Here is a 26979-nt window from a genome sequence, read left to right on the forward strand (position 1 = left end):
TCTAAAAGAGGTCCTTAAAATCTCCCCTCCTTTTTTGGTATCAATTTAATGCAAACTGCTTCTTCTAAAGTTTACCAGGCCTCACATAAAGCTTTGCTGATGTAAGTATTAAAGCTATAGCACCCAGACTTTAAAATGTCAGATTAGATCTCTGCAGAAAGAAAAAGTAAAATCATCAGGGTATTCCCATGCCTCGAGAGGAAATAAGGACACCATTCAGATACTTTCTGAACTAAGCCTCTCCAGTAATCAAGAAATACAATGGAGGGGTGGCAGGGAGGGATAAACGAGGAGTTTGGGGTTAAAATGTACACACTACTATATATTAAATAGAGAAACAGGGACTTCCCTGGTGGTCCAGTGGTAAAGAATCCGCCTTACAATGCAGGGAACGTGGGTTCAATCCCTGGTTAGGAAACTAAGATCCCACGTGCTGCAGGGCAACTAAGCCCGAATGCCACAACTACAGGCCCAGAGATCAGACAGTCCTCTAGTTCAAGGCTTTCACTTTATAGACGAGGAAACCAGGGGCATCTGACCTCTCAGCAGGGTTGCAGGTCTCCAAACTCCAAGTTCTTGGCAGAATACCAAAATTTAGCTTGCGTTTATTGTAATTTAAAAAAGAGCAAACAGGTCAGGCAGATATGCCATCTTCCTGTGCTTTCCAACCACCTGGATCTAAAATGTGCTTATAAGTAACATTTTGTTTTGACCTGTTCAGGGTTGGATATTTTTTCTTTCTTTCTTTCTTTTTTTTTTTTTTTTTAAATAGGCTCCCAGCAACAGCCTTGCAAGCGAACTTCCCTTCGCTGTTGGGTGTGTTAAAGGAGTCCGTGCAGTTGAATCTCGCTCCCCCTGGTTATTTTCTGCTTCTCAGGTACCGTGTCCCAGCACTCACGTCACCGTAGTTTTCTTCGGGAACATGTTTTTATTTCTGCAGCATTCTTGGTCTGAAGCTGATTGTCTCTCAACAGCATGCTGAACGACTTCGTAACAAGAACTCCCAACCTGGAGAACAAGAAGGATCAAAAAGATTTGCAGGTCTGTATGTGCAAGTCTGGCAGGCTGTTACTGTCCCAGCAGTATCGCCCACCTTTAGAGGGTCTCACTGGAGATAGTAAACATTGCGCAGAACCAGATCTTAGATTTGCATTTGTTCCCACGTCTGATTCCCTCCGTTACTGTCTTCAGAGGGCTCTATACAATCTCCTGATGAAGGTTCTCGTGTTAGACTTGACCAGTCGACCGTGCATTTTACAAGGCACCCTCTCGCTTCCCACTGTACACAGATGTATGCGGACTTACTCTGCAGCATGATTGGAACAATACGTCTATCTTTATGCACAGATCCCTTTCCTTAGAACCTTCCCCCATCTTTTTAAAGCAATATAGACTCACAGGAAATTTCAGAAACACTGAAAAACAAAAGTAACACTCACCCATAGGAGAAGGAAAATCTTCTCCTTTGAGTAGCATGCCAACTACCAATAATACATAGAAGTAATGAAGGAGTTAGAAAAATCACTATTTTGCAACCATTATAATCCTTGAGTGAGGAGCTTTTTGAGTCAAAGTCTTTAAACTGGGTTGTGTAGTTTATGGCTTTGGTGACACTGCCGCTGGTCGTTGTGGTCCCTGGTGTTTGTGAAGTATCTGTCCAGCTCCTGATTCTGAAGCACCGGAGTTCTGCATAAAGCACAGTGACTCCTTTGGCTCAACCGGTAGAGAAGAAAGCATCATCCGAGGGCAAGTGCTGCAGCCCAGCCCTCGGGTAGCACCTCCTGCACTCACCTGGAAACCCTCCCCCTTCCGTGGGCTGTTGCCCGCCGCGGCCCCTCCGTTTCCAGTCCATCGGGCCGGACTGTGGCCACAGGCACTAACCACCGCAGCTGGTGCAGCTCGCTCCGCTCCTGTGGGTCAGGGGGCCGGGTGGGCCTCTGCTTCCACCCCACAAGGTCCCAGCCTCCCTGACACTGACTCCTTCCTGCTGTCTCCAGACACCCCAACTTCTTTCCCATCCATTCACTGCACTTGAAATGGGAGCTCTTCTAAGTCCTCAACCCCTTTTCTTGATCTTTTTTTTAAGAATTTATGTTATTGAAGTATAGTTGATTTACAGTGTTGTGTTAATTTCTGCTGTACAGCAGAGTGACTCAATTATACACATATATATATATCCTTTTTCATATTCTTTTCCATTATGGTTTATCCCAGGATATTGAGTATAGTTCCCTGTGCTATACAGTAGGACCTTGTTTTTTATCCATCCTATATATATAATGGTTTGCATCTGCTAACCCCAAACTCCCACTCCATCCTTCCCCTGCCCCGCCCCCTTGGCAACCACAAGTCTGTTCCCTATGTCTGTGAGTCTGTTTCTATTTCGTAGATAAGTTCATTTGTGTCATATTTTAGATTCCACATATAAGTGATAGCAAATGGTATTTGTCTTTCTCTGACTTACTTCACTCAGTATGACCATCACCAGGTCCATCCATCTATTCTTGACCTTCCTTACTGCCATCATCCACCCCACACCTCTGCCCAGGTGCACCGCGGACAGTTCCCGCAGGTGCACCCCCCTTGCCACCGGCAGGCAGACGTTCTCTTGCTTCATGCCCGAACACAGCTGCTGGGCTCATAGTGGAAGTCAGGACTGTTCAGTTCTCAGACGTCAGGGATGTACAGCCCCTCTTAGCTGGCAACACTCGATGATACCCACTCAGTGTTTCTACCTCTGTCCCAGCTACTTGACCAAATTCGTTCCTGATGGTACTCCTGATACGGATGACTCCTCACTTCGCCCTCGAGTCAATTTAATTTATGCAGTTTTGTTTCTTGTATTATTCAAAGGTGCATTTCTAGCAAGAATCCATGGTCCTAAAGAAACCGGAAATCTAATCTGCCAAATGCGTTGTGCCTCTGTGACTTCCTGTGTCTCTGTTTTACCCGAGTTGGCCAGAGAGTAGCCTGAGCCACAAGTGGCTGTTGAGCCCTTGAAATGTGGCTTGTCTGAACTGAATGTGCTGTAACTGTAAACACACAGCGGATTTCAAAGACTTAGCATAACAAAGAATGCGTAACCTCGCTAATAACTTTATATTGATTATGTGTCGTTACTCTGTTGGATATATTGTGTTAAACATTATGAACTTGTTTCTTCTTTTAATGTAGCTCCTAGAAAACTTGGTATTACCTTCATGGTTCACAGCTGCGGCTTGCATTATATTTATATCGGATGGTGCTATTTTAGACACTTAAGATTCTTTTCCTTAACTAACTTCCTTTCCTCTTTCTCCTGACTACCCTCAGGAAGTCACTCAAAAAATTCTAGAAGCTGTCGGGAACATTGCTGGCTCTTCCTTGGAACAAACCAGCTGGCTGAGCAGAAACCTGGAAGTGAAGGCTCAGCCTCAGATCTCTCTAGAAGAATCTGATGATGAGGAAGATTTGCACGGTAGGTGTAGAAGGGTCAAAAAGTAATGCCCACTGCCAGCTAGTGGGTCTAGTTTTGCCTTAAAAGTAAACTGGCTTTACTTCTTACAACACACGTTGTATGTATAATAAACAGTAGGATTCCATTGGAAGGGTCCCGAGTGGCCCATGCTACCGTGTTAAGCCCTCACTGAGCCGAGATGGGGGTCCAAGAAAGTGACTTCCCAAGATAACTTGCACGGACTCAGTGATAGAAATCCGTGTGGGATAAAGAATAGGAGAATGTATGTTTTTCTTTTTGTGGAGCCGCGGAAAGAAAACTAAGTAAACCAGCTAACTATCGTCAGGCAGTTGATGTTGTATTTCATTTCTGGCCAACACACCCCTGCCTCTCGATGATCCTTGTGTTTGGTCATTGCCTGGGGGGTGAAGATTTTATCGTGGAGGCCACACAGAGTGGGCACAGCCCAGCCTTATAATTAGTTACAGCTTCCTAGGAAAATGGTCTGGAGACTCTCAAAGGAGACTCATCTGTTTACTCGGAGGACCATTGATCAGCCAGATCCTCTTGAGGAGTCTGAATTAAACGCAACAGGGTAGATTGTCAGTTGCCAGTGCCCTAAAGACCACCAGACGAATGTATCGTCAAGCAAATCTCAGGTTACTAGACCTGCTGCAGTGAGAGAGAAGCTTGGCTGAGTCACAGGGGTGTCTCAACTCTAGGGGAAATTTGGGGAGGATATTTATAAGGTTGTAGGGCCTTGGCTGAGTTGTCTGTGGCAGATCTTTCCAGGTGGGGACTGAGCAGAGTTAGCGATAAGATACCTTTGCATTGGTGGGCACAGCACTAGGCGAGGGTCCAGAAGTGGATGTTGATGAGATGCGGCTCGTTTTGGTAAGTGAGCCACTTCAGTTGGTTGAGTTGTTCTTTCAGAATTAGGCATATCTTAGAGCAAGTAGTTATTTTTGCAAGTTCTCAGTGTTATTTTAACACAGACAGGAAAGTATGCCCAGTACCCGTGTTGCTCAACACTGCACAAGAAAATCAGTTTGGTCTCAGTTTTATTAACACGAGCAAAAAAAATTACATCTAAGTTCTCAGTCTGAACTACATAGCGCAGTGCCCACCACAAGGTGAATGTTCAAAAACTGCTAGTTCTGTCATATTTTATGACCTCTGTCATTATTGTTAGCGGTAGTTAAATCAGCAGAAACAAAGCTGCATTTGTGGTTTTTAATATACAAAGGAAGGTGTGTCAAGAAGTCTGGGCTCTTTTCTCTTGCAAGTAAACGAAACCCACTTCAGGTGTGTAGAAACACAGCAGCACAAAACTTTCTGGCTCATGTACAGGAAAAGCCCAGACGTCAACATCTGGTTTTAGTCAGAGCGGGAGCTAGGTGTTCAGATGAAGTTCATCAAGTCTCATGCAAAGATTCCGGTTGGCTCTTCTGGGCCTGTGGCTGACCCAGAGGAGGAGAGGAAAGGCTGGTGCCCTGGAGCTCCGAGAAATGGGCTCCCACCCAAGAGGGGCTTCTCTTGCCAGGAGGAGGAAGGATGGTGTTAGACAGGCAGGCCATAGTACCCCCTCCATTACTTCTGCCATATTTGTTTGACAGCTAGTTTTGTGGTTTACATAAGAAAATAATTATACTTTACTCTGTAATGAAGATCCTATAACTAGTATGTTATCATTTACTAATGTAAACCAACACTTATGCTTTCTCAGGCTGCGGTTATGATTATAGCTGTGGTTCTAGGGAAAGAGAGCTGGTGCATCTCCTTGGCTCATCTGCCCTCAGTTATTTCCGACGTAGGTACTGATATAGGGATGAAACTGCTTCTCCACCACCAGTGCAGCTGAGCTGTGCTGAGTCAAGTGTCACTGGGCCTGGCTTTTGTGCAGTAAGTAAATTTAACCTCAAGACAGTACTGTAGTAAAATGATCACCTGATTTTTATTTAAAAAAAGAAAGCATAGAATTCCAAAGCTGGAGGTGACTTGGGGGCTTCTCAGTAAGACTTAATTAGCAAATTATAGAGTACCAAAAGACTCTTTGGATCATACACTATATTTTGTTTCAGTCTTGACCAAACTAAGTATGCATACTGGCCGTCTAAATCATGAAACAGAATGAGGCTTCAAATGATGTGTTTCTCCACTTAGAGTTCTTATGTGTGCAGTACACGTGCAGGGTCTTTCCTGTATGTTTGTGTCTGGCATGTGCCATGCACTACGTTCTAGATGCTGGCGCTGCAGCAGGAAACAAAATGAGCAGGGCCTCTGCTCTTGCAGGGGTGACGCGGAAGGTGATAGTCCAAAGTAAATGAACAAAGGTATCTTTCAACTCTTCTGGAAATCCAAAGTTACTCCAAAATGAAAGTTTTTTTTTTAATTGGAGTTGGGCTGGGGGCCACTTTAGATGTTACAGAACATGTCCCCAAGGAAGTGTCAGTTGTGCTGAGAAATACAGGGTAAGGGGGCAAAGATCTGGGAAGGCGCTGCCCAGAGGGGATGGCGAGTCCTTGAGGTGGGAGTGGGCCAGGCCCAAGAAACCTGAAGACCAGCTTGGCTGGAGCCTGATGCGTGGTCATGCAAGGTCAGGGCGAGAGCGGGGGTGGAAGGTTGTCGGGCTTGATGCAGAGCACACTTAAGAGCTTGGCCACCAGCCCGCTTGCTGTGGGAAACCATTAAAGTGTTTGGAGCAGTGACAGGATCTTATTGAGTTTTCAGAAAACATCAGTTTGGCTGCCGGGAGCAATATGGGCTGCAGCAACCGAGAAGAGAAACTGGGAGTTCAGTTAAAAGGATTTCCTGGTGCTTTGGGCAAGAGAAGACGTTGGCTTAGAGGCATGGGCTCTAGAGAAAGGCGGACTGGTGTGAGTGCAGCGTCAGCAGAACTTGCCGATGGATTGCAAGTGGTAGTTTAAAGAAAAAGCAAACAAGGATGAGTTTGGGGTTTTTGGTGTTTGGTTTTTTGTTTGTTTGTTTTATTTAATTTTGGCTGCGTTGGGTCTTCATTGCCGCGCGAGGGCCTTTCTCTAGTTGCGGGCGAGCGGGGGCTACTCTTCGTTGCGGTGCGCAGGCTTCTCATTGCAGTGGCTTCTCCCATTGTGGAGCACGGACTCTGGGCACACAGGCTTCAGTAGTTGTGGCTCGCGGGCTCAGTAGTTGTGGTTCGCGGGCTCTAGAGCGCAGGCTCAGTAGTTGTGGTGCACGGGCTTAGTTGCTCCGTGGCACGTGGGATCTTCCCGGACCGGGGCTCGAACCCTGCGTTGGCAGGCGGATTCGTAACCACTGCGCCACCGGGGAAGTCCCATGGCTTTGGTTTTTGGTTTAAACGATTGATTGAGGTGGAAAAGTCTGAAGCAAGAGTATTTTGGAGAGGGAGATGGAGCTTGGGTTTGCATGTGTTAAATTTGAGATGTCTGGGAAGGAATCAGAAAAGGTCACCAGCGTAGGAGGAAAAACCAAGAGAACATGGAGTCATGGAAACTGAGAAGAGAGTGTTTCCAGAAGGAGGGCGTAGGAATGCAGCGGAAGGCTGCTGAGAAGTAGCGTGAGATAAGGACAGAGACTCCCTGGATTTGATGGGGGTGGGACGGCGTGATTGGATGGAGAAGAGGACAGAGACGAGGAAGAGGAGACAGTGGGTGCTGATAACTCTTTGAAGCTTAGTCGTCAATAGGGCAGTAATGACGTAGTACTAAGGACCAAAGAATATCTTTTATTCGGTTTGTTTTTCAATTGGAGTTAACCAAAGCATATTTGTATGGTGATGGAATAGTACAGCAGAGGGGAAGAAATTAATACCAAAGAGTGAAAGGATAGTTAGAAAGCAAAGTATTCGACAGCCATTGGGCCGGGATTAATATCGTAAATGGAATTAGCGTTCTTTGACAGGAGCCAGGAACATGTCTATCAAAACAGGAGACAAGGCAGAGAACACGGATATAAATGTTCCAGGTTAATAACGCATAGCGGCCAAACTGAGGGCGTTTCTGTTTGTTCACATTAATTTTCTCAGTGAAATATGAGATGAGGTTACCAGCTGAGGAGGGACAGGTATCGATGGTTATGGAGGGAGAAGGTGAAAGAATTATGTTGGAGACTGGGAAAGCCAGCACAGCGCTGAGGGACATGGGGGAGGGTTATCTAGTAGCATCAGGTCATTTTTGAGTTGCACAGTCATGACATAAAGTGAGATCCTTTTCAGAGTGGTCTGGTTTTCTCCAGAGCATTTAGCCGCATAGAACTGCATAGGCAATCATTGGGTTTAGCCAGCTTTGCATTTTTCTGGGTGAGTGCTTCAGAGAGAGAGAGAAGCAAAAAAGTTAAGGATGTTCGCAAGGTGGACGATAGACCCCAGGTGTGGGTGGGGAGATAGAGAAATGAAGACCTGGGGGGGTTGATGGGTAGTTACGGAGGTGAACTCAGGGGGTTGGAGGCTTGTGCAAGGATTCAGGAAATTGTCAGAGCAGCATTCCAGGAGTAAGTGAGCAGGAAAGGTGAGATGTGGTCACGATAGGGTGCTGGAAATGGAGACTTTGGAAATTCATGAGGTCAAGGGTATGATGACGACAGTGGCTGGCTGGGCTGGAACAAAATATAAGCTTGCTGGAAAAGAAAAGACTAAGGGGCTCAGAGGCCAGGATGTTAGAGGGATCATCCAAGGGGATGTTGAAGTTCCGAAAGTGGTGATGAGAATAGAAGCGGGGAGGAAGACAGTGAGTTGGTGCTGATTTATTTGATCAAAATACCCAGATTCTTAGTTGCTGAAGTTGAACATGTTAGCAGAGAAGAATACGTAACATGTACGTACGTACAGAGTCAGTGTGAAAGGCGGGGGCTCGTGGCTCAAGTTCATCTGATGCTTTGGGGGCATAAATGGTGACCTGTTGTCCTGACTAAAACACTCATGCCTCTTTCAGCAGGTGCTGCCGCCGCCGCTTCAGCAATGGTGTCCGCGTCTGCCCCTTCGGTGTACAGCGTGCAAGCCCTCTCCCTCCTGGCAGAGGTACATATGCATCTGGCTTGTCATCCCCCCACAGAAGTGAGGCTTTGCAAGGGCGTTCATTCTCAGGGGCCAGGGCGCACGGGCTGCACCGTCCCGGGTGAGTTCATAAGCCAGTCTTGGCCTCAAGCTGCCCCGTGGAGTTCCCTTGTTAGGTTGTGTATACCCCGAGGGCTAAATTTTGTATTGCCGCCTGCTGTAGGAGATTTCTGTTTTCTGGCGGTCCTGTTCTTCTAGGTTCTGGCATCCCTCCTGGACATGGTTTATCGAAGTGATGAGAAGGAGAAAGCGGTGCCGTTGATCTCACGTTTGCTTTACTATGTTTTTCCTTACTTACGCAATCACAGGTAACGCCACCTTCTCCATTGTACCCCACCCATGTGTGGAAAGATAGCTTATGGGAAATGTGTCCAGCGGGGTTCCTTGCACCGTCTCTGACCTTGACCCTTTCCCCTTCCCACCCCTTTCAGCGCCTACAATGCCCCCAGCTTCCGGGCTGGCGCCCAGCTGCTGAGCTCTCTGAGCGGTTATGCCTACACGAAACGAGCCTGGAAAAAAGAAGTCCTGGAATTATTCTTGGACCCGGCCTTCTTCCAGATGGACACTTCTTGTGTGCAGTAAGAAATGCTGTCCTGATAAAAAACATGCCCTGAATCTTCAAGTGGAAAAGGGTTTGGGTTTCTGTAATTAATTCTCTTTCCTGAAATGGAAGCAGAGCTAGCATCAACCCAAATCATAGGACACCACTCGCAGGTTAACTGTGTATTTCTGGGAACAGAATTAAGGCTTTTAAAAACTACAAAGGTGTCTTCTTTTTAATCAGGAGAAGAATTTCAAGTAAGAGAGCATATTTTTCCTAAAGAGCGTAGCATGGGGTTCCAGTGGTACTTGGTCTAGTACTGCTCTATCTTGTAATCACAAAATGCTTGACCAGCATTAAGATGACAGGGCTCCATGGCGACACCGCGGTGTCCCTATCCCACTTCTCGGCTTGCACTCCCCGAGTCCTCACTGAGACCTTGAGGCTGGCCAGGCTCTGCGCGGGCAGTGGAGATCCGTGGAATCACAGGCACAGGATGAACGAGCTGTGCCTTTTTCTTGGAGGGCAGCAGAACCACTCGTAACTCTGCCCCTGGCTTGACTGAACAGGTCTTCATTAATGGCAGGGGTAGACGGTGGAGACTGGTCAGCTTTTCTATATGGGCTGAGGGTTTGCCCAGCCACCGCCAGCGGCCGTGGCTGTAATCCTGTTGTACTGCGGGGAGCCGGTTGAGAACTAGTGGTATTTGTCTTCACAACCCCAACTCTTTCCATTAACACAAGTGTATGGACATCATCTGTGTGAACACGTTTAAGGGCAACCCTTTCAAAAGCCAAGGTACCTTGACAATTTGTGTTTTCTTTTATGGTGAGCTGGGAATTATTCATTATTCCCTATGTTATTCGTTCCCTATGTTAAGGTTATAAATGAAAAGCTTTTGCTTAACGTTTCCTTATATAAAAACTATTCATCCCTTTCACTAACTTTTCAGAAAGCAGTTTTTAGTAGATCTCAAAGGGACATGTTCTTTTCTTGATGCTTTTAATCAGACTGTCACCCTTTGCATATTTAATTAATTTTGCTTTTTTTAATATCCAGTTGGAAGTCCATTATTGACCATCTTCTGACTCATGAGAAAACGATGTTTAAAGATTTAATGAGTAAGTTCTTCTGTTATGTGCACATAAGTCACACTTTAAAGGACCAATTCCTTTTGGTCATAATCAACTTTTACCACGTATTTCAGAGCCCAGCTCAAACATTTTTTAGTGCCATTTCAGCCACAGAGTGTAATGTGATGTGCAGGATATGTCGGGACTACGTGAATGAGCCTTCCTATTTCCAGTCTAGTGACACGAATGCCTTTAACTACCTTTTTTGCAGTTTTGTAGCAGAGAAAATTCTTTTGAAAGTAATGATAAGTTGACCACAATTGGTTAGGAGTACTATCCTGTACCTCATATCCTCTTCAAATACCCCATCATTCAGTATCATGAAAGAAACAAGTACTTTTATAAATTTAAATATTTGAGTAACAACTACATGCCCTTAATCAAGATCATGATCTTTCACCAGGGAAGATAGGAAGAGTAGGAATTTCTCATCACTTACCTCTCATTGTAGTGTTCTCACTAAATGGAACTTATTTGCTCTATTTATTCCAGGCATGCAGAGCAGTTCTTTAAAACTGTTCTCAAGTTTTGAGCAGAAAGCCATGCTGCTAAAGCGCCAGGCTTTTGCCGTCTTAAGTGGAGAACTTGATCAGTACCACCTTTACCTTCCTCTGATCCAAGGTAAGAAGCCCTGCCCTTCCCCCAGCCCACCCCACCCCCGCCCCCCACAGAGACAGGCCCAGAGTGGCCAACGTGGCTGGAAACCAGAGGGGCCCAGGGCAGGTGTTGGCAGTATGGTCAAACGTTAAATGAGTACTCAGCAGAGTGATTGTAGAAGAACTTTGGAAATATATCGGTAAATCTGAAATTTTATTTTAAAAATCAATTATTATGGGACTTCCCTGCTGGCGCAGTGGTTAAGAATCCGCCTGCCAATGCAGGGGCCACAGGTTCGAGCACTGGTCTGGGAAGATCCCACATGCCGCGGAGCAACTAAGCCCGTGAGCCACAACTACTGAGCCTGCGTTCTGGAGCCTATGAGCCACAACTACTGAGCCCACATGCCACAGCTACTGAAGCCCGCGCGCCTAGAGCCCGTGCTCCACAAGAGAAGCCACTGCAATGAGAAGGCCGTGCACCGCAATGAAGAGTAGCCCCCGCTCGCCGCAGACAGAGAAAGCCCGCGCACAGCAACAAAGACCCAACGCAGCCAAAAATAAAATATAAATAAATAAATTTATTTTTTTAAAAAAGGCAAGAGAAAAATCAATTATTATAATGCTATTAGTTTTTTAAATTTTTAAAAAATTTTATTTATTTATTTTTGGCTGCGTTGGGTCTTTGTTGCTGTGCACGTGCTTTTCTCTAGTTGCGGCGAGCGGGGGCTACTCTTCGTTGTGGTGCACGGGCTTCTCACTGCGGTGGCTTCTCTTGTTGCAGAGCACGGGCTCTAGGCATGGGGGCTGCAGTAGTTGTGGCTCACGGGCTTAGTTGCTCCGCGGCATGTGGGATCTTCCCGGACCAGGGCTCGAACCCGTGTCCCCTGCATTGGCAGGCGGATTCTTAACCACTGCACCACCAGGGAAGTCCTATAATGCTATTAGTTTGTATTAGGTTGTTTTTTAAAGTCTGGCAGTGCTTCTTCAGCACTGTCTCCTGCTGGATCCCTCCTGCAGTACAGATTCTAAGGCCAGTGACAGAGCAAGATTTTGGAGAAGTACCTGATTTTTCCTTAGCAGTTTTTTCTCTTCTTCATACTCGCGGTATTCTTTGTCTGCTTCAAGAATGAATGATCGTGGATATTATACATGGTTTTAAAGGTTTTTCCCCCTCCTCATAAAATGTTGAGGTGGCAAAGTGAGCATTCTGTTTTAATTCATCCTCCTCCAAGACACAAAAGAACTCTCAAAGAGGAATGTGTTTTCCTTAAGACACGTAGCCTAAATGGAATATAATAAAATAAACAAAAAAGCTTTCAAGAATCATATGAAATATCATGAAGACTAGTATAACAAACAATTTTACAAATATTAGAATTATGGTGTAAATCCTTTTGGGGGGCTCAGACTTATTAAAGTATAATTTACATACAGTTCTGGCTATACAGTTCTATGAATTTTGATAAACACATGTAGTCACGTAACCACCACTGCAGTCAAGATACAGAACATTTCCATCACCCCAGAAAGTTCACTCGTGCCCCTCAGAAGGCATCTCCTCTGCTTACCCCCTGACCCTATCAACCACTAAATCTTCTTTCTGTTCATATAGTTTCATCTTTTCTGGAATGTCCTATAAATGTGAATGTGATTAGACAGTGTATAGCCTTTGAGTCTGGCTTCTTTTGTATTTGAGAGTCATTCATTCTGTTGTATTTATCAATAGCTTATTTCTTTTTATTGCTATTTATCTATAGTATTCCATTCTGTGATTTGTTTACCAGATCACCAGTTGAACATTTGTGTTGTTTCCACATAGAATTATGATATAAATCTCTTACTCTACCCTCTTAAAAACTGCTCTTATAAATATCTGTCGGCTCACAAAGCATGTGCTTTTCATAAATATTTGTATTAATTCTCAGCCCACGTCCCTACTTGATTAACCACTTGAAAGGTCTTAATTATTTTAGGTCAAAACATTAACAGCTTTCGTGGGTATTAATTATGACAGTATTTTATATTTGCAATAATGAAAATACCATTATACTTCTACTGACATAATTTCAGCCTGTAAAGCACGTAAGATGTTCATGACCTAACGTCTTGAATACTTAAGATGTATAAAAGTGAATATTCAGATATTGACAAATCCTTACTTGAATTACTAACAGGAGGCTGCTTAGGTCAGAGGGTGACCAGGAATGCCGTTAAAGGCGATGGCAGCCCTCCAGAGACTTTGCTCAGTGCAGAGTCAAAGCTGAACTTTGTTGCATCCTTACAGGATTTAAAGGGGAGAGAGAACAACGGGAACCACATTTCCTCTAGTTCACGGGCGGCGTCTGTGATGGTGCTTTATGCACCTGGCCATCAGACGGTGGTCCAAAAGGGCAGCGTGAAGTTCACTTTCTCAGCAGGAGAGCATGGTAGGCAGTGCATTGTACAGTCCTTGCCATGCTTTCTCACTTTGGGAGAAACACCTGCGCCTTCTCTCCCCCATGTCCCATCAAACACTCTCCTAAAACCTGGGGTGAGGCCCAGAGAGCTAAAGAGACAGTATTAGATGTGTAGAACAAGAAGAGAACAGACAATGGCCTTTTTCAATCAGTGGTATGGAGAATCTGACTATGGCAGGGTGTAAACATCCAATTCTGAGAAATCATGGCTTGGAGAGGGAGAGAGAAGTAGAGGCAACATAATATATACATTATATATTATATACATACAACATATATGAAAGTCAGCATAATGCTGACTTTAAATAGGAGATGGTTTGGGGGTCCTTGGGGAAAGAGGAATTTCTCCAAATAAATACCCTCCACTTTGGATAGCTCAAGTGCTGTTTTTTTTTTTTTTTTAAAAAAAACTACATGTTTGAAAAAGTAGGGTGGACTTCCCTGGCGGTCCCGTGGTTAGGGCTTCGCACTTACACTGCAGGCGGCACAGGTTCGATCCTTGGCCGGGGAACGAAGATTCCCTCATGCCACACAACGCAGCCAAAAAGTAAAAAATAAAATAAAATAAAAATACCTGTTTGAGTCCTTGTTTTAAAAAAATAAGAGGAAGAAGTAAACATGTTTAACCCCTTCCGTTTTTTGCTAACTGACAGTTTGCAAAACACTTGCCTCTGTGTTGTCATTGTGTTCAGGACTGTTGACAGGCCCAGCTTCCCTAGGGTCCTGGGGTGATGGGATTCGGAACGTTCTCTGACAGTCTTGGGACATTGACTGGCCCCATGGAGCAGTGACGCCCCAGTCAAGGGAGTAGAGGCATCCAGAAGCTCCTAAGTTGCACACCATGGTGAATAGTTGAGGCCAAATCAAAAGAGGCAGGAACGGGGAAGGTCTGGCATTTCTCCTCTGGGGTCCTCACGCCCGACTGATCACCATCAAGTAGCACTGGAAGAGGTCGATCGATGCACTCAGGGTGCAGAGCTGAGCAGCTCCTTACATCTTGGCTCGTAGTGACATAAATTTTACATTGATCTCAAAAGCAGTAAATCGGCTCAAAGCAATTATTTTTTAAACAGGAGGGACGATAAAATGCTGCTTGTCTAGGATGAAAGGAGGACAGACTACAGAGGCCCCTGATGAGGGGATCAGAAAGGTCTAGAGGGAACACTCTGTTCCCTCTAAGCTGATGAGTGTGGCTCATTCCAGGTCCACTGAAGTCCTTCCCGTCGTTTAAGTTTTCTTCATTGTCCTTTATCAGCTCCATTTTTACATCAGGATACTGGTGCTCAGAGAGATTAACACCTGCGTAAGGTTGCATTGCCGCTAACTGGCAAAACCTGGACTGAAATCTGAGCCCTGTGGCTCCCAGCAGCAGGCTGTGTTCTTTAGTAGGTACCCTTTGAGGCAGGCGAGTTTCACAGATGGGAAATGGGCTCAGCAAGATTATGCGGCCAGCCTAAACGAGGTTCTGCAACCTTGACAGTGGTGCAGGGATTCTGGCTCAGGGCTCTCTCTGGCTCTGCTCACCAGGACTCCTTAAGCCTGTAAGGTTTATCACTCAGCTAAGAAAGGAATATTAGAGATTCTAAAATAGATCATCTTGGCTGAAGAATAATCTCACGAATTTAGCTTTTATTTGGAGCATCAATATGAAATATGCCCCATGTGTACAAACCACTTTTTTTTTTAATACTTTTTATCTCAAAGTAGATTAAGACTCACAAGAAGTTGCACAAATAGTACCTAGTGTTCCTGTGTACCGTTCGTCCAGCTTCCCCCATGATAACATCTCACATAAGCATAGTTCCTCATCAAAACCAGGAAATTGATGTGGGAGTATTACCATAACTCAACTTGAGACTTTTTCAGATTTCACCAGTTTCTACAATGCAATCTTTATGTGTGTGTTTGTGTGTCTAGTTCTATGAACGTATCCCATGTACAAATTCTTGTAGCCAACACCACAACCAGGATTTAGAACTCTTCCCTCGCTACAAAGCGACACCCTCAAGTCACTCACTGCTTTATATAGTCACACCCTCCACCCAGCCCTAACCCCTGGAAACCACTGATCTGTTCTCCATCACTTTAATGTTATGTAAATGGAATCATACATCATGCATGTTATGTAAATGTCACCTTTTGAGATTAGCTTTTTTCATTTAGTACAGTGCTTTTGAGATCCATCCAAAGGCAAGTGGGGTATGTTCATGGGTGTATAAAGAGTTTGATCTTTTTTAATGAGTAATAATACTCCATTTTATGGATGTACCCAGTTCATTTATCCATTTACCTGATGGACATCTGGCTTGTTCTAGTTTTTGGTATTAGAAATAAAGCCTAAGGGCTTCCCTGGTAGCGCAGTGGTTAAGAATCTGCCCGCCAATGCAGGGGACACGGGTTCGAGCCCGGGTCCAGGAAGATCCCACATGCTGCGGAGCAACTAAGCCCGTGCACCACAACTACTGAGCCTGCGCGCTAGAGCCTGTGAGCCAAAACTACTGAGCCCGCGTGCCACAACTACTGAAGCCCACGCACCTAGAGCCCGTGCTCCACAGCAAGAGAAGCCACCTCAATGAGAAGCCCGCGCACCGCAATGAAGAGTAGCCCCCGCTCGCCGCAACTAGAGAAAAGCCCACGCGCAGCAACAAAGACCCAGCGCCGCCAAAAATAAGATAAATGAGATAAAGAAATTTAAAAAAAAAAAAAGGAATAAAGCCTCTGGCGATCCAGTGGTTAGGACTCTGTGCTTTCACTGCAGAGGGCCCAGGTTCAATCCCTGGTCAGGGAACTAAGATCCTGCAAGCTGGGATAAACGCACAAGGGTTTGATTACTGGGTTCTATGGTAAATGTGTGTTTAACTTTATAAGAAACTGCCAAACTGTTTTCCAGAGTGGATGCACCATTTTGCATTCCCATTTAAACAGTAATTCAAATGTCATTATCCCTTTTTTTTTAACACTTTTATTTTTTAATATTTATTTATTTATTTGGTTGCACTGGGTCTTAGTTGTGGCAGGTGGTCTCCTTTTAGTTGCAGCTTGTGGGCTCCTTAGTTGCAGCTCGCCAGCTCCTTAGTTGCGGCACATGGGCTCCTTAGTTGTGGCTTGTGAACTCTTAGTTGCAGCATGTATGTGGTATCTAGTTCCCTGGCCAGGGATCGAACCCGGGCCCCCTGCATCGGGAACGCGGAGTCTTAACCACTGAGCCACCAGGAAAGTCCCTCATTATCCTTTTGATGTCTTTAGAGATACCCCTACTTTTCATTCCTGATATTGGTAATTTGCTTTCTCTCTTTTTTGGTCAGTCTTTCTAGAGGTTTGTCACTTTTCTTGTTCTTTTCGAATAACCACATTTTAATTTGATTGATTTTTCTACATTATTTTTGTTTGTTTTGTTTCCAGTTTCATTTATTTCTGCTTTTTATTATGCCCTTCTTTGTCCTTGCTTTGGTTTTATTTTGTTCTTTTTCTGGTCTCGTGAGGTAGAGGCTTGGATTATAGATTTGAGTGCTTTCTTCTTTTATAATGTAAGAATGTAGTGCTATAAATTTCCCTCTCAGCAATACTTTAACTGTATCCCACAAAATCGGATATATTGTAATTTTCATTCATTTCTTTATATTTTTTATTTCCTTTGATACTTCTTCACCCCGTGTCTAATTTAGAAGTTTGTTAATTTCCAAGTGTTTCTGGTTATCTTTCTGTTATTAATTTCCGGTTTGATCCCATTATGGTCAGAGAACCTTCTTTGTAGGATTTAAATTTGTTGAAGTTCGGTTATATCATGGGTCATAAAGCAGTCTTGGTGAATGTTCCACGAGCACGTAATGAGATGTGTTCTGCTGGTGTTGAGTGGAGTGTTCTACAAGTGTTTATTAGATCCTGTCGGCTGAAGGTACTGCTCACTTCTATATCCTTACTGACTGTTTTCCTAGGAGTTCTATCAGTCATGGGATAGGGATGTTGAAGTTCAGCTACAGTTGTCAGTACTTATTCTTCTTTGAGTTCGGGCTGTTCTTTCTTCAAGTATTTTACACCTCTGTTGTTTGGTGAACAGACGTTTAGGAATGTTACATCTTCTTGTTGAACTGACCTTGCCACTGTGTAATGTCCCTCTTTGACCCTGGTACTTTCCTTTGCTCTGAAGTCTATTCTGTCCTATATTAATAGCGCCACTCGGGCTTTCTTAAAATGTTTGCATATTGTATCTTTTTCCGTCCTTTTACCTTTAACCTACTTATATTGTTATATATTTTTAAGTAGTTTTATCTTTTTTTATAATTTATTTATTTCATTTATTTTTGGTTGTGTTGGGTCTTCGTTGCTGCGTGGGCTTTCTCTAGTTGCGGTGAGCGGGGTCTACTCTTCGTTGTGGTGCACGGGCTTCTCATTGCGGTGGCTTTTCTTGTTGCGGAGCACGGGCTCTAGGCGTGCGGGCTTCAGTAGTTGTGGCTCGCAGGCTCTAGAGCGCAGGCTCAGTAGTTGTGGCACATGGGCTTAGTTGCTCCCCGGCATGTGGGACCTTCCTGGACCAGGGCTCGAACCCGTGTCCCCTGCATTGGCAGGTGAATTCTTAACCACTGCGCCACCAGGGAAGCCATGTTGTTGTATTTGAAGTGAGTTTTGTGTAAGATAGCATACAACTGGGTCATTCCTTTTATCCATTCAACCAGTCTCTTTTAATTGACGTGTCATGTCAGGATATATTATGCCATTTTGTTTATTTTCTGTTTGTTCCTTGTTTTTCATTCCTTTTGTTTCCCTTTTCCTATTTTCCTGAGGTTACTTGAACATTTTTTTGGCATTCCATTTTGATTTATTTAAAGTGGTTTGGGGGTATATCTCTTTATATAGCTTTTTGCAGTGGTTGCTCTAGGGATTACAGTGAACATAGAATATACATACTTACTGTGGTCTACTAGTATCAATATTTTACCACCATTTGCTTTTCTCCCATGTGATATAGTTATCTGAAATACTGCGTTTACATACTAGAACCATAAGAGATAGAGATACACTTTTTGCTTTCACTGTCCAACATAAATACTCAAGAGGAAAGGATATTATTTATACTCATTTATTTACCCTTTCTATTGCTCTTTAGTCATTCCTGATGTTCCATGTTTCCTACCGTTATCATTTCCTTTCTGTCTGAAGAACATCATTTAGCCATTCTTTGAGGGCAAATCTGTTAACAAGTTTTCTTAGTTCTCCTTCATTGAGCCTTTTTTTTTTTTTTCACCTTCATTCATCTTGGTTTGGTTTGGTTGTTTTGTTTTTTTTTTTCTTTCACCTTTATTCTGGAAGGATGTTTTCATTGGAAATAGAAAAATTCTGGGTTGAAGTTCTTCTTTCAGCACTTGAAAAATGGCAACTTCTTTCTGACTCTGGTTTCTAATGAGAAATCTGCTATTATTCGAATTATTCTCCCTTTTAGGTAATGTATAATTTCCCTCTGACTGCTATCAAGATTTTTTTCTTTGTCTTTAGTTTTCAGAAGTTTGATTATGTGACTGAACATGATTTCTTTGGTTTTATCCCTTTTAGAGTTCACTCAGCTTCTTTTATTTGTAGCTGTACGTCTTTCACCACATTTGGAAAGTTTTCAGTCATTTTTAAAATATTTTTCCAACCTATACTCTTTTTTCTCTTTTTCTGTGATTCCAGTGCACAAGTGTTAGATCTTTTGTTGTCCCACTGGTCTATGAGACTCTGTTCATTTTTTGTTTTTCTGATATTTTCTCTCTCCTTTGTTCAGCTCACATAATTTCTATTGATTCTGTCTTGGATTCCCCTCTTCCTCTGTCATCTCCATTCTGCTGTTGAGCTCAACAGTAAGTTTTTCTATCTTGGTGATTCTATTTTTTAGTTCTAAAATTTCTATTTGACTTTTCTTTGTATCTTGTATTTTTTTGCTGACACTTTCTATTTCTTATTTGTTTCAAGTGTCCATAATTGGTTATTAGAGTATTTTTAGATAGCAGCTTTAAAATCCTTTTCCAATAATTCCAACCTCTGTATTATGTCTGCGTTGGTGTCTTTTGGGTATCTTTTCTCATTCAAGTTGAGATTTTTGGCATTCCAGGTTACATTCTTTTCAACTGCCTAAGCTGGGATAAAATAAAAAATTTAAAAACCACATGGAACCCACTTCCAGGTCATTCCTTAAGTCCCAAGGTTCCTACCCAGTCCTGCCACCTTTCCTTCACCTGTTTTCTGATAGTTGGTTTATGTATTTTTGTTCAAGGTTTTTGTTTGTTTGCAGTTAGATAAATAGGATGTATTACACTTACTCCATCTTGTCCAGAACCAGAAGCACAAACCACTCTTTAAAAATGCCAACCTGGGGCTTCCCTGGTGGCGCAGTGGTTAAGAATCCACCTGCCAGTGCAGGGGACACGGGTTCGAGCCCTGGTCCAGGAAGATCCCACATGCCGCAGAGCAACTAAGCCCGTGAGCCACAACTACTGAGCCCGCGTGCCACAACTACTGAAGCCTGCGTGCCTAGAGCCCATGCTCTGCAACAAGAGAAGCCACCACAGTGAGAAGCCTGCGCACCACAACGAAGAGTAGCCCCTGCTCGCTGCAACTAGAGAAAGCCCGTGTGCAGCAACGAAGACCCAACACAGCCAAAAATAAATAAATGAACAAATAAAAAATAAAAATAAAATCCATCCATTTAAAAAAAAAAATGCCAACCTGTTTGTCAAGTGTCTGATCTATGCATGATCCTTCATTTGGTCAGAGTATTTTTAAAGGCAAGAAGTAAAAACCCACTTAAGCTACCTCAAGTAAAGAGAAGTTTATTACTAATTTACTACAGCGAATCTTAAGCAGCATGACCATAGTTCAGCTGTTTCCTATGGCAATTTGTCATCTTCCTAAGAAACCTTAAATTATGGGAAAAAATCACATTCTGCAAACAGTTATTTCAGTGGAGAAGTGGGGAAGACTGTTAGGGACTAGAGAGTTTACCTTTTTTTCTTTTTCCTGCAGGAATTAAAGTTTTTGTCATGGTCATCAAATCTAAACTTTACTGAATAATTCTATTTTATTCACGCACTTCACTTGCCACTCCTCGCCCCCAAAATATAGTGTCATCTGCCAACCAATCTATATGATCTCATAGTTGCATCACTCGCCAAAGACTCTTCAGTTTCTGTGTCTCATGTTTCATATTCTTAGAAGAATAATTACATGTTCATTGATCACACACTGGATTTCTGGCTTGAGCCAGAAGTTGATGCCTTTCTACTCAGCTGCAGCAGGGGAATAAGAGGAACTTGATTCACTTCTTTAGCAAAAACCACAAACTGCTGTGCCTCACAAAGAACAGTGCTGGGGGCAAACACGGGGCACAAAACCATTCTCCCAGCACCCATCTCATGTATGAGGTTCTTGTCAAATGTCAAAGCAATTGCAATTTTATTATTCCTCTTTGTCTAGTGAGAAACTCCGAACTGCATATTTGTGTGACACCTCTAAAATCTTCTTTCCTTAGAACGCCTGACAGACAATCTCAGAGTTGGACAGACATCCATAGTTGCTGCTCAGATGTTTCTTTTTTTCAGAGTTTTGCTGCTAAGAATATCTCCTCAACATTTGACTTCACTGTGGCCAATAATGGTCTCTGAATTGGTAAGTGCAAATATTTTACTCTTGAAAGCAAAATTGGAGCTTTTAAAAATGCTTTTTCAGGAATAATATATTATTTCATATATATCTAATTTTATCTGCAAAATTTTCCATCACGTTGGTAGTGCATAGTCAGCTCTTGCTTAAATAGAGATATTTTATCCTATAATCATAGTTGCTCTCTCAGCATCAGTTATTCCAATTAATCTGTACAGTTTGATATTATTTGCTTTTTTTTTTTCTTTTTTTTTTTTTTGGGCCGTGCCATGTGGCTTTCGGGATCTTAGTTCCCCGACCAGGACATGGCAGTGAAAGTGCTGAGTCCTAACCACTGGACCACCAGGGAACTCCCTATTTGCTATTTTTTAAACTGTTTTTTTTTCCCCGATTTTATTGAGATATGTGTCATGTAGCCGTGTGTAAGTTTAAGGTGTACAACTTGATTTGACTGAAGTATATCATGAAATGATTGTCACAGTAAGTTTAGTTAACATCCATGACCAGGGATTGAACCCACGCCCCCTGCATTGGAAGCACGGAGTCTTAACCACAGGACCACCATGGAAGTTCCTTGTTTTATTTTTTTAGATTCCACTTATAAGGGAGATCATACAGTATTTGCCTTTCTCTTTGTATTTCACTTAGTATAATGCCCCCAAGGTCCTTCCATGTTGCTGGAAATGCTAGGATTCCTCCTTTTTCATGGCTGAATAATATTCCATTGTGTATATATAAAACAATTTCTTTATGTATTTATCTGTTGATGGACATTTAGGTTGTTTCCATGTCTTGGCTACTGCAAATAATGCTGCCCATTTTTTAATTGGATTATTTGCTTTTTTTTGTTACTGAGTTGTATGAGTTCTTTATATATTTTGGATATTATCCTATCAGATATTTGGTTTGCAGATATTTTTTCCCATTTCATAGGTTGTCTTTTCATTTTTTTGATTGTTTCTTGTGCTTTATTTGCTTTTTTTTATGGACATATAAATTTTAAACATTAAGCTAGGTTTACTCTCTCAAATAGTAACTTGAATTCACATTTTTTTTTAAAGATTCAGACATTCATACAGCTTGAAGAAGATCTGAAAGAGGACGATGAATCATTGAGGTAAGTAGTACAGCAGTCTGCACACATATATGAAGATTAATGGACATCACCTTATGACGCAGGGTTATCTAACACTACATACTGTTTTCCTGAAGTAGTTGTGAAGGGACCAGCTATTCTGACCATTTCTTAAAAGGAGAACCTTCTTATGGACATTGCATAGGCAAAAGGACCACAGCAGATGTGAATGAATTTATAACAAGAGTTTCTTTGCAAATTTACAGAAACAGCAACAAAATCAACAGAATAAAAGTTTCAGTCTCTGATGGAAATGGGCCCTCGATGGGGGAGATACCCCAGAGTGAACTTATCCTATATTTATCAGCTTGCAAATTCTTGGACACAGCACTTTCTTTTCCACCTGACAAGATGCCGCTATTTCAGATGTAAGTCAGGGAAGACCACGTGTCTTCTTTGAAGGAGGTGACTGTCTTTCCTCGCGAGCATTTTCACTTGTTCTTTCCTGTACAGTATATAAGACACCACAGCATGGGTTACTAGTGGCCGAGGGGCCTGCTCAGAATACCAAGTTTCACATTACTTGCAACATCTGTGGTTTGGTGAATTTGGCTCACAGTAGTGTTTATGTACGGGTTTCTCTTTCTCTGTGTGTGTGTGTGTGTGTGTGTGTGTGTGTGTGTGTGTGTGTTTAGGTGGGTTTTGCTATTGGGTTCTTATAAAACAGAGTCACCCACTGGTGATCCACACTGGGTTTGTATAATTTTTTTGTCTCTTTGTTTTTAATTAAATAAATGGAACATGCCGTCTCCAATTGGCTCTGTCCTTGTTGGCTCACATTTCCTGTAGGCTTAACACAGCTGCTCATATGTTTAATTTCATGCCTGGCCCCAGATGCCACTTCTCTCTTTCCTATTCCCCTAAAGAGTGAAATCATGTAGAAATGTTTGTGGTTAGAAACACTAAGTGAAAGAAGCCAATCTGAAACGGCTACATACTGTCTGATCGCAACTATATGATGATCTGTAAAAGGCAAAACTGAGGAGACAGTAAACAGCTGAGTGTGTGCCAGGGGGGAGGGGAGAGTGAGGCAGAGCACAGAGGATTTTTAGGGTAGTGAAACTACTTCGTATGATACATGTCATTGCACACTTGTCCGAGTCTATAGAAGTTACAGCACCAAGAGTGAACCCTAAGGTGAACTCTGGACTTTGGGTGATGATGTTGAGTCAGTGTCAGTTCATCGATTGTAACAAATGTACCCCTCTGGTGGGCGTGCTGGTAGTCAGGGAGTCTGTGCACGGCAGAGCAGGGCCCAGGGCAAGTGGGAAACCTCTGTACTTTCTGCTCAATTTTGGGTGAACCTAAAACTGCCCTAAAAAAGAAAGTTTTTTTTTTAAGTGAGTTCCAATGTACATGAGTATACACAGCACCATTAAACATAATAGGCAAAAGGTAGAGAAATGTCCATCAGTTGACAAGTGGATAAATAACATGTGGTGTGTCCATACAATGAAATATTCTACAATACAAAGAAATGAAGTACCGACACATGCTACAGCATGGATGAACCTTGACAATGTTAAGTGAAAGAAGCCAGGCACAAACAACCATGTATTATGTGATTCCATTTATATGAAATGTCCAGTATAAAAAAATCTGTACAGACAGAAAATAGATTAGTGGTTGCCTAGATCAAAGGGGTGTAGTGGATTGAGGGGTGAGAGCTAACGGGAACAGGGATTCTATTTGGGGTTATGAAAATATCCTAAAATTGATTATGGTGATGGATGTACAATTCTGTGAATATACCAAAAGCTATTGATTTGTACACATTAAACCGGTGAATGTGATTTACATCTCAGTAAAACTGTTTATAACTCTTTAAGTGGGCTCCAAGCCAGCATGCCTGACCTCAGATTTTTTTTCCTCCAGTTACAGGTGGGCATTTGTTCCAGAAGTGGACACAGAGGGCCCTGCCTTCCCGTCGGATCTAGAGGAGAATCACCAAGAATGCAAACCCCACACTGTCAGGATTCTCGAACTTCTAAAATTAAAATATGGGGTAAATGTTTTCCTTTCTAACAGTTATATTTGTGGCAGAGGGGAGAAAGGCTAGGCAGTGAGTGAAGTACTTCATATGCTATTTGATTTTAATGACTTTGAACCGTTTTCAGAATGCCTCCTAACTGAGTGTTCAAACTTGGAGATGGTTATAAATTTCATCTCTGTTTTAGCATTTATATGTCACTTTCTCATCCCAGTTGCTAAGAGGTAAAGCCTCCTGGGTGACACAGTCCTGTAGAAGTAGTCTTGCCCACAGAGTTCCTCTGTGACTCAGAGGAAGAGCCTGCAGGAGAGGTGACCGTGGCCCCAGCGGGGTGGGCTCAGGGTGAAATCCTGGTGGAAGATGGCAGCTGAAGACCTAGGATTTGAGTTGATGCTGCTACCATCAGCGCTGACAGTGAATTTCATAAAGGACCCATCTCTTAGCTTTCACCGCCTGCATGTGCCTCGCGTGCATCTCTAACCCTTAGCAAAGCCATGTCGTTGTGGGTCTCTTGCAGGAAATCGGCAGCTCGGATGAGATCACCACGAAGAGCGAGTTCCCTCTTCTGCGCCAGCGTTCTCTTTCCAGCATTAGGCAATTGATGCCATTCTTCAAGACTCTAAATTGTGCTTTTAAAACCCAAAGTAAACTGCCTGCTGACACCCGAGGCCCTCTACTTGTGGAGTTTCCCGTCGCAGATAGCTCAAGGGTCTTGAAGCAACTGGAAGAATGTGTCGAATATGATTTTTTGGAACATCTAGAATGTTAACCTTGTAAGCCAGAACTTGTTTAATCCATTTACTGAGACTTCGAGAAAAACCAGGATATATTCAAAACAAAAAAGGAGCCAGGATAGTGCTTTTAAACAAGTCTGTCTCAATTTTGAAAGTAAATTTCAGATCATTTTTCTGGTGGGCAACAAAATACACCTCCCTGAATGCCATGTAATATTTTTGGATCTGATTTTATGTTTCTTCCTCAATTTATGTAAAGAAATAAAATTAATATATCATCTAATGGTGGCACAAAATTTGTAATATACAGTAGAGGATGAAGAGATTGAAGAGTTGTTTTCTCTGTTGCAGATATATGGGTCTGTGTCAGTACACCTCTCAAAAATCTTAACTTGTTGACTATTATTTTAACCTTTCTTACATGTGTCCCTTTAAACATTTATTTTGGTACCACATTTTAAAATGAAAATATATTATTTTCTGAAAATACTAATTGCCCGTTACCATCGACTATTCAGCAGAGGTGGGAGCTTGAAGATATCTCAGTGTATTTAACTCATGCCCATTAAAAGTCACGTGCTCACACTATTCTGCTGGGTAAGAAATACATAGTTTTCAAACGTCTGACAGCTGTAACCTTAGTTATGGTACCACAGTGTGCCTGGCCAGCACTTTCCATTTAACATAAAGCAGTCAGCGTGGTCACGGAGCCTCTAATGCCTGAAACTATTGTCAGGGAAACTCACTCTTTGGACTCTTCCTTATTACTCTGTCCTTTCTGGGATCTCTTTACTTCTCCGCAGACATCGCTGTTGATGAAAATAATCCCTTCCTAGGCACGGACTCCTCCAGGCTGGCAGCGTGTCACCCCACTCTTTTCGAGCCTCTTTGTCTCATGCCAACTTCCTTATTTAGACTCCCTCTTGGTGCCCATCCTCTGCGGTGAACACCCTCACTCTGCGCCAGTGCGTGGGGCTTGCCTGCCAGACCTGCCTAGCTCATGTCCCCTTTTCAGCCACCAGGGCGTTCCATGACCTCATTTTCCGGGCCAGACGATGCAAACTGTCCTAATGCGTGCTCTCAGATCCATCCTTTCTATAGACAAGGGTGTTTGGGAACTTGACCAACATTATTGGTTAAGTTTCTCCTAACATTCTACTACGTATTAGTTTGTGACACTGCAGAAGCAATTTGTGTCACTAGCCCCAAGATAGGATATGGGGAGCACAGAACCACTTGGTTCCCTAAATAAGGGCTAAAAGTAAGAATCAAAAAGCACCACCATATATGGGTATTCATACAAATACGTGTTAAAAATTACATGGAGGGGCTTCCCTGGCGGTCCAGCGGTTAAGACTCCTCGCTTCCACTGCAGGGAGTGCGGCTTTGATCCCCGGTTGGGGAACTAAGATCCCGCATGCCGTGTGGCACAGCCAAAAAAAATAATAAACAAAATAAATAATTACATGGAAACTATGTTGTTTGTGTGTGTGGGGGGGGGGGTATCTTTAAAATCATTTGCAAGTTTGGTCACTAAAATGTTAAATATTGAAGTGTAGAATTGTGAATTCAATGTAACTTATATGATGAGTTCCCCATAATTCAGGTTGTGAGGAGATAACCGTATGCTGATTAATAGTTAACATCAAGGTGGGTGCATATGATCATGTATCAAAATTGACAACAAAACTAATAGCTTATTTATATCATCAGTAGCTATTATGCCGTGAAAGGTAGTTCTTGTATCTGTACCTAGATTTACAAATTTTTTCTTTTTTTCTCTCCAGTATCTAAAATAGCTTAATGGTCTTGGTCAATAGCATATATAATTTAATCCTTATTTATTAATGGAAATCTTAAAAGGGATTTAATAGTACATCTCTGTTTATCATAGAACACCAAGAAAGAAGTCTTATAAATGTGATGTATATCTAAGTCTTTTGTCAGTGTACACACCACAGTGGGTGAGGACATAGGCTCTGAATTCAATTTGGGTTTGTTATTCAGCTTTAGCCACATGCTAGGCTGGACATATACTTTGTGCCTCAGTTTTCTCATCTATAAAATGGAAATATCGACTGCAACTACCCCTCAGGGTTATAGCAACTAACCCCCTCTGTGCTCCCACTGTGGTTTATATAGTTGTTCTTTTTCACTTGACTTTTTTTTTTTTGGCTCTTTGATGTCTTTTTTTTTTTTAACTTTTTGTTTTATATTGGAGTATAGTTGATTGACAATGTTGTGTTAGTTTTAAAAGAGAAAATGGAGATTTT

At 42.7% G+C, this 26979-nt stretch overlaps 1 protein-coding gene across 4 annotated transcripts in view; it reads left to right on the forward strand.

The window, feature by feature from the left end:
• The window catches only part of DOP1B (DOP1 leucine zipper like protein B), a 107694-nt gene extending 82778 nt beyond the window's left edge, over positions 1 to 24916 (forward strand). For 2 of the 4 annotated variants that reach the window (XM_068547040.1, XM_068547042.1), the window contains 13 exons: positions 773 to 877; positions 975 to 1041; positions 3313 to 3457; positions 8365 to 8450; positions 8685 to 8794; positions 8918 to 9064; positions 10087 to 10148; positions 10653 to 10781; positions 20717 to 20853; positions 21909 to 21964; positions 22189 to 22350; positions 23858 to 23987; positions 24490 to 24916. In XM_068547040.1, coding sequence (XP_068403141.1) covers positions 773 to 877; positions 975 to 1041; positions 3313 to 3457; positions 8365 to 8450; positions 8685 to 8794; positions 8918 to 9064; positions 10087 to 10148; positions 10653 to 10781; positions 20717 to 20853; positions 21909 to 21964; positions 22189 to 22350; positions 23858 to 23987; positions 24490 to 24741 — 1588 coding nt within the window. In that variant the 3' untranslated portion in view covers positions 24742 to 24916. Of the gene's footprint in view, positions 1 to 772; positions 878 to 974; positions 1042 to 3312; positions 3458 to 8364; positions 8451 to 8684; positions 8795 to 8917; positions 9065 to 10086; positions 10149 to 10652; positions 10782 to 20716; positions 20854 to 21908; positions 21965 to 22188; positions 22351 to 23857; positions 23988 to 24489 lie in introns of those variants that run through there. The other 2 variants (XM_068547041.1, XM_068547043.1) reach the window with 2 other exon arrangements.
• The last annotated feature ends 2063 nt before the right edge of the window (positions 24917 to 26979 follow it).

This window comes from Eschrichtius robustus, chromosome 6 (genome assembly GCF_028021215.1).
Source record: "Eschrichtius robustus isolate mEscRob2 chromosome 6, mEscRob2.pri, whole genome shotgun sequence".
Taxonomy (NCBI): domain Eukaryota; kingdom Metazoa; phylum Chordata; class Mammalia; order Artiodactyla; family Eschrichtiidae; genus Eschrichtius; species Eschrichtius robustus.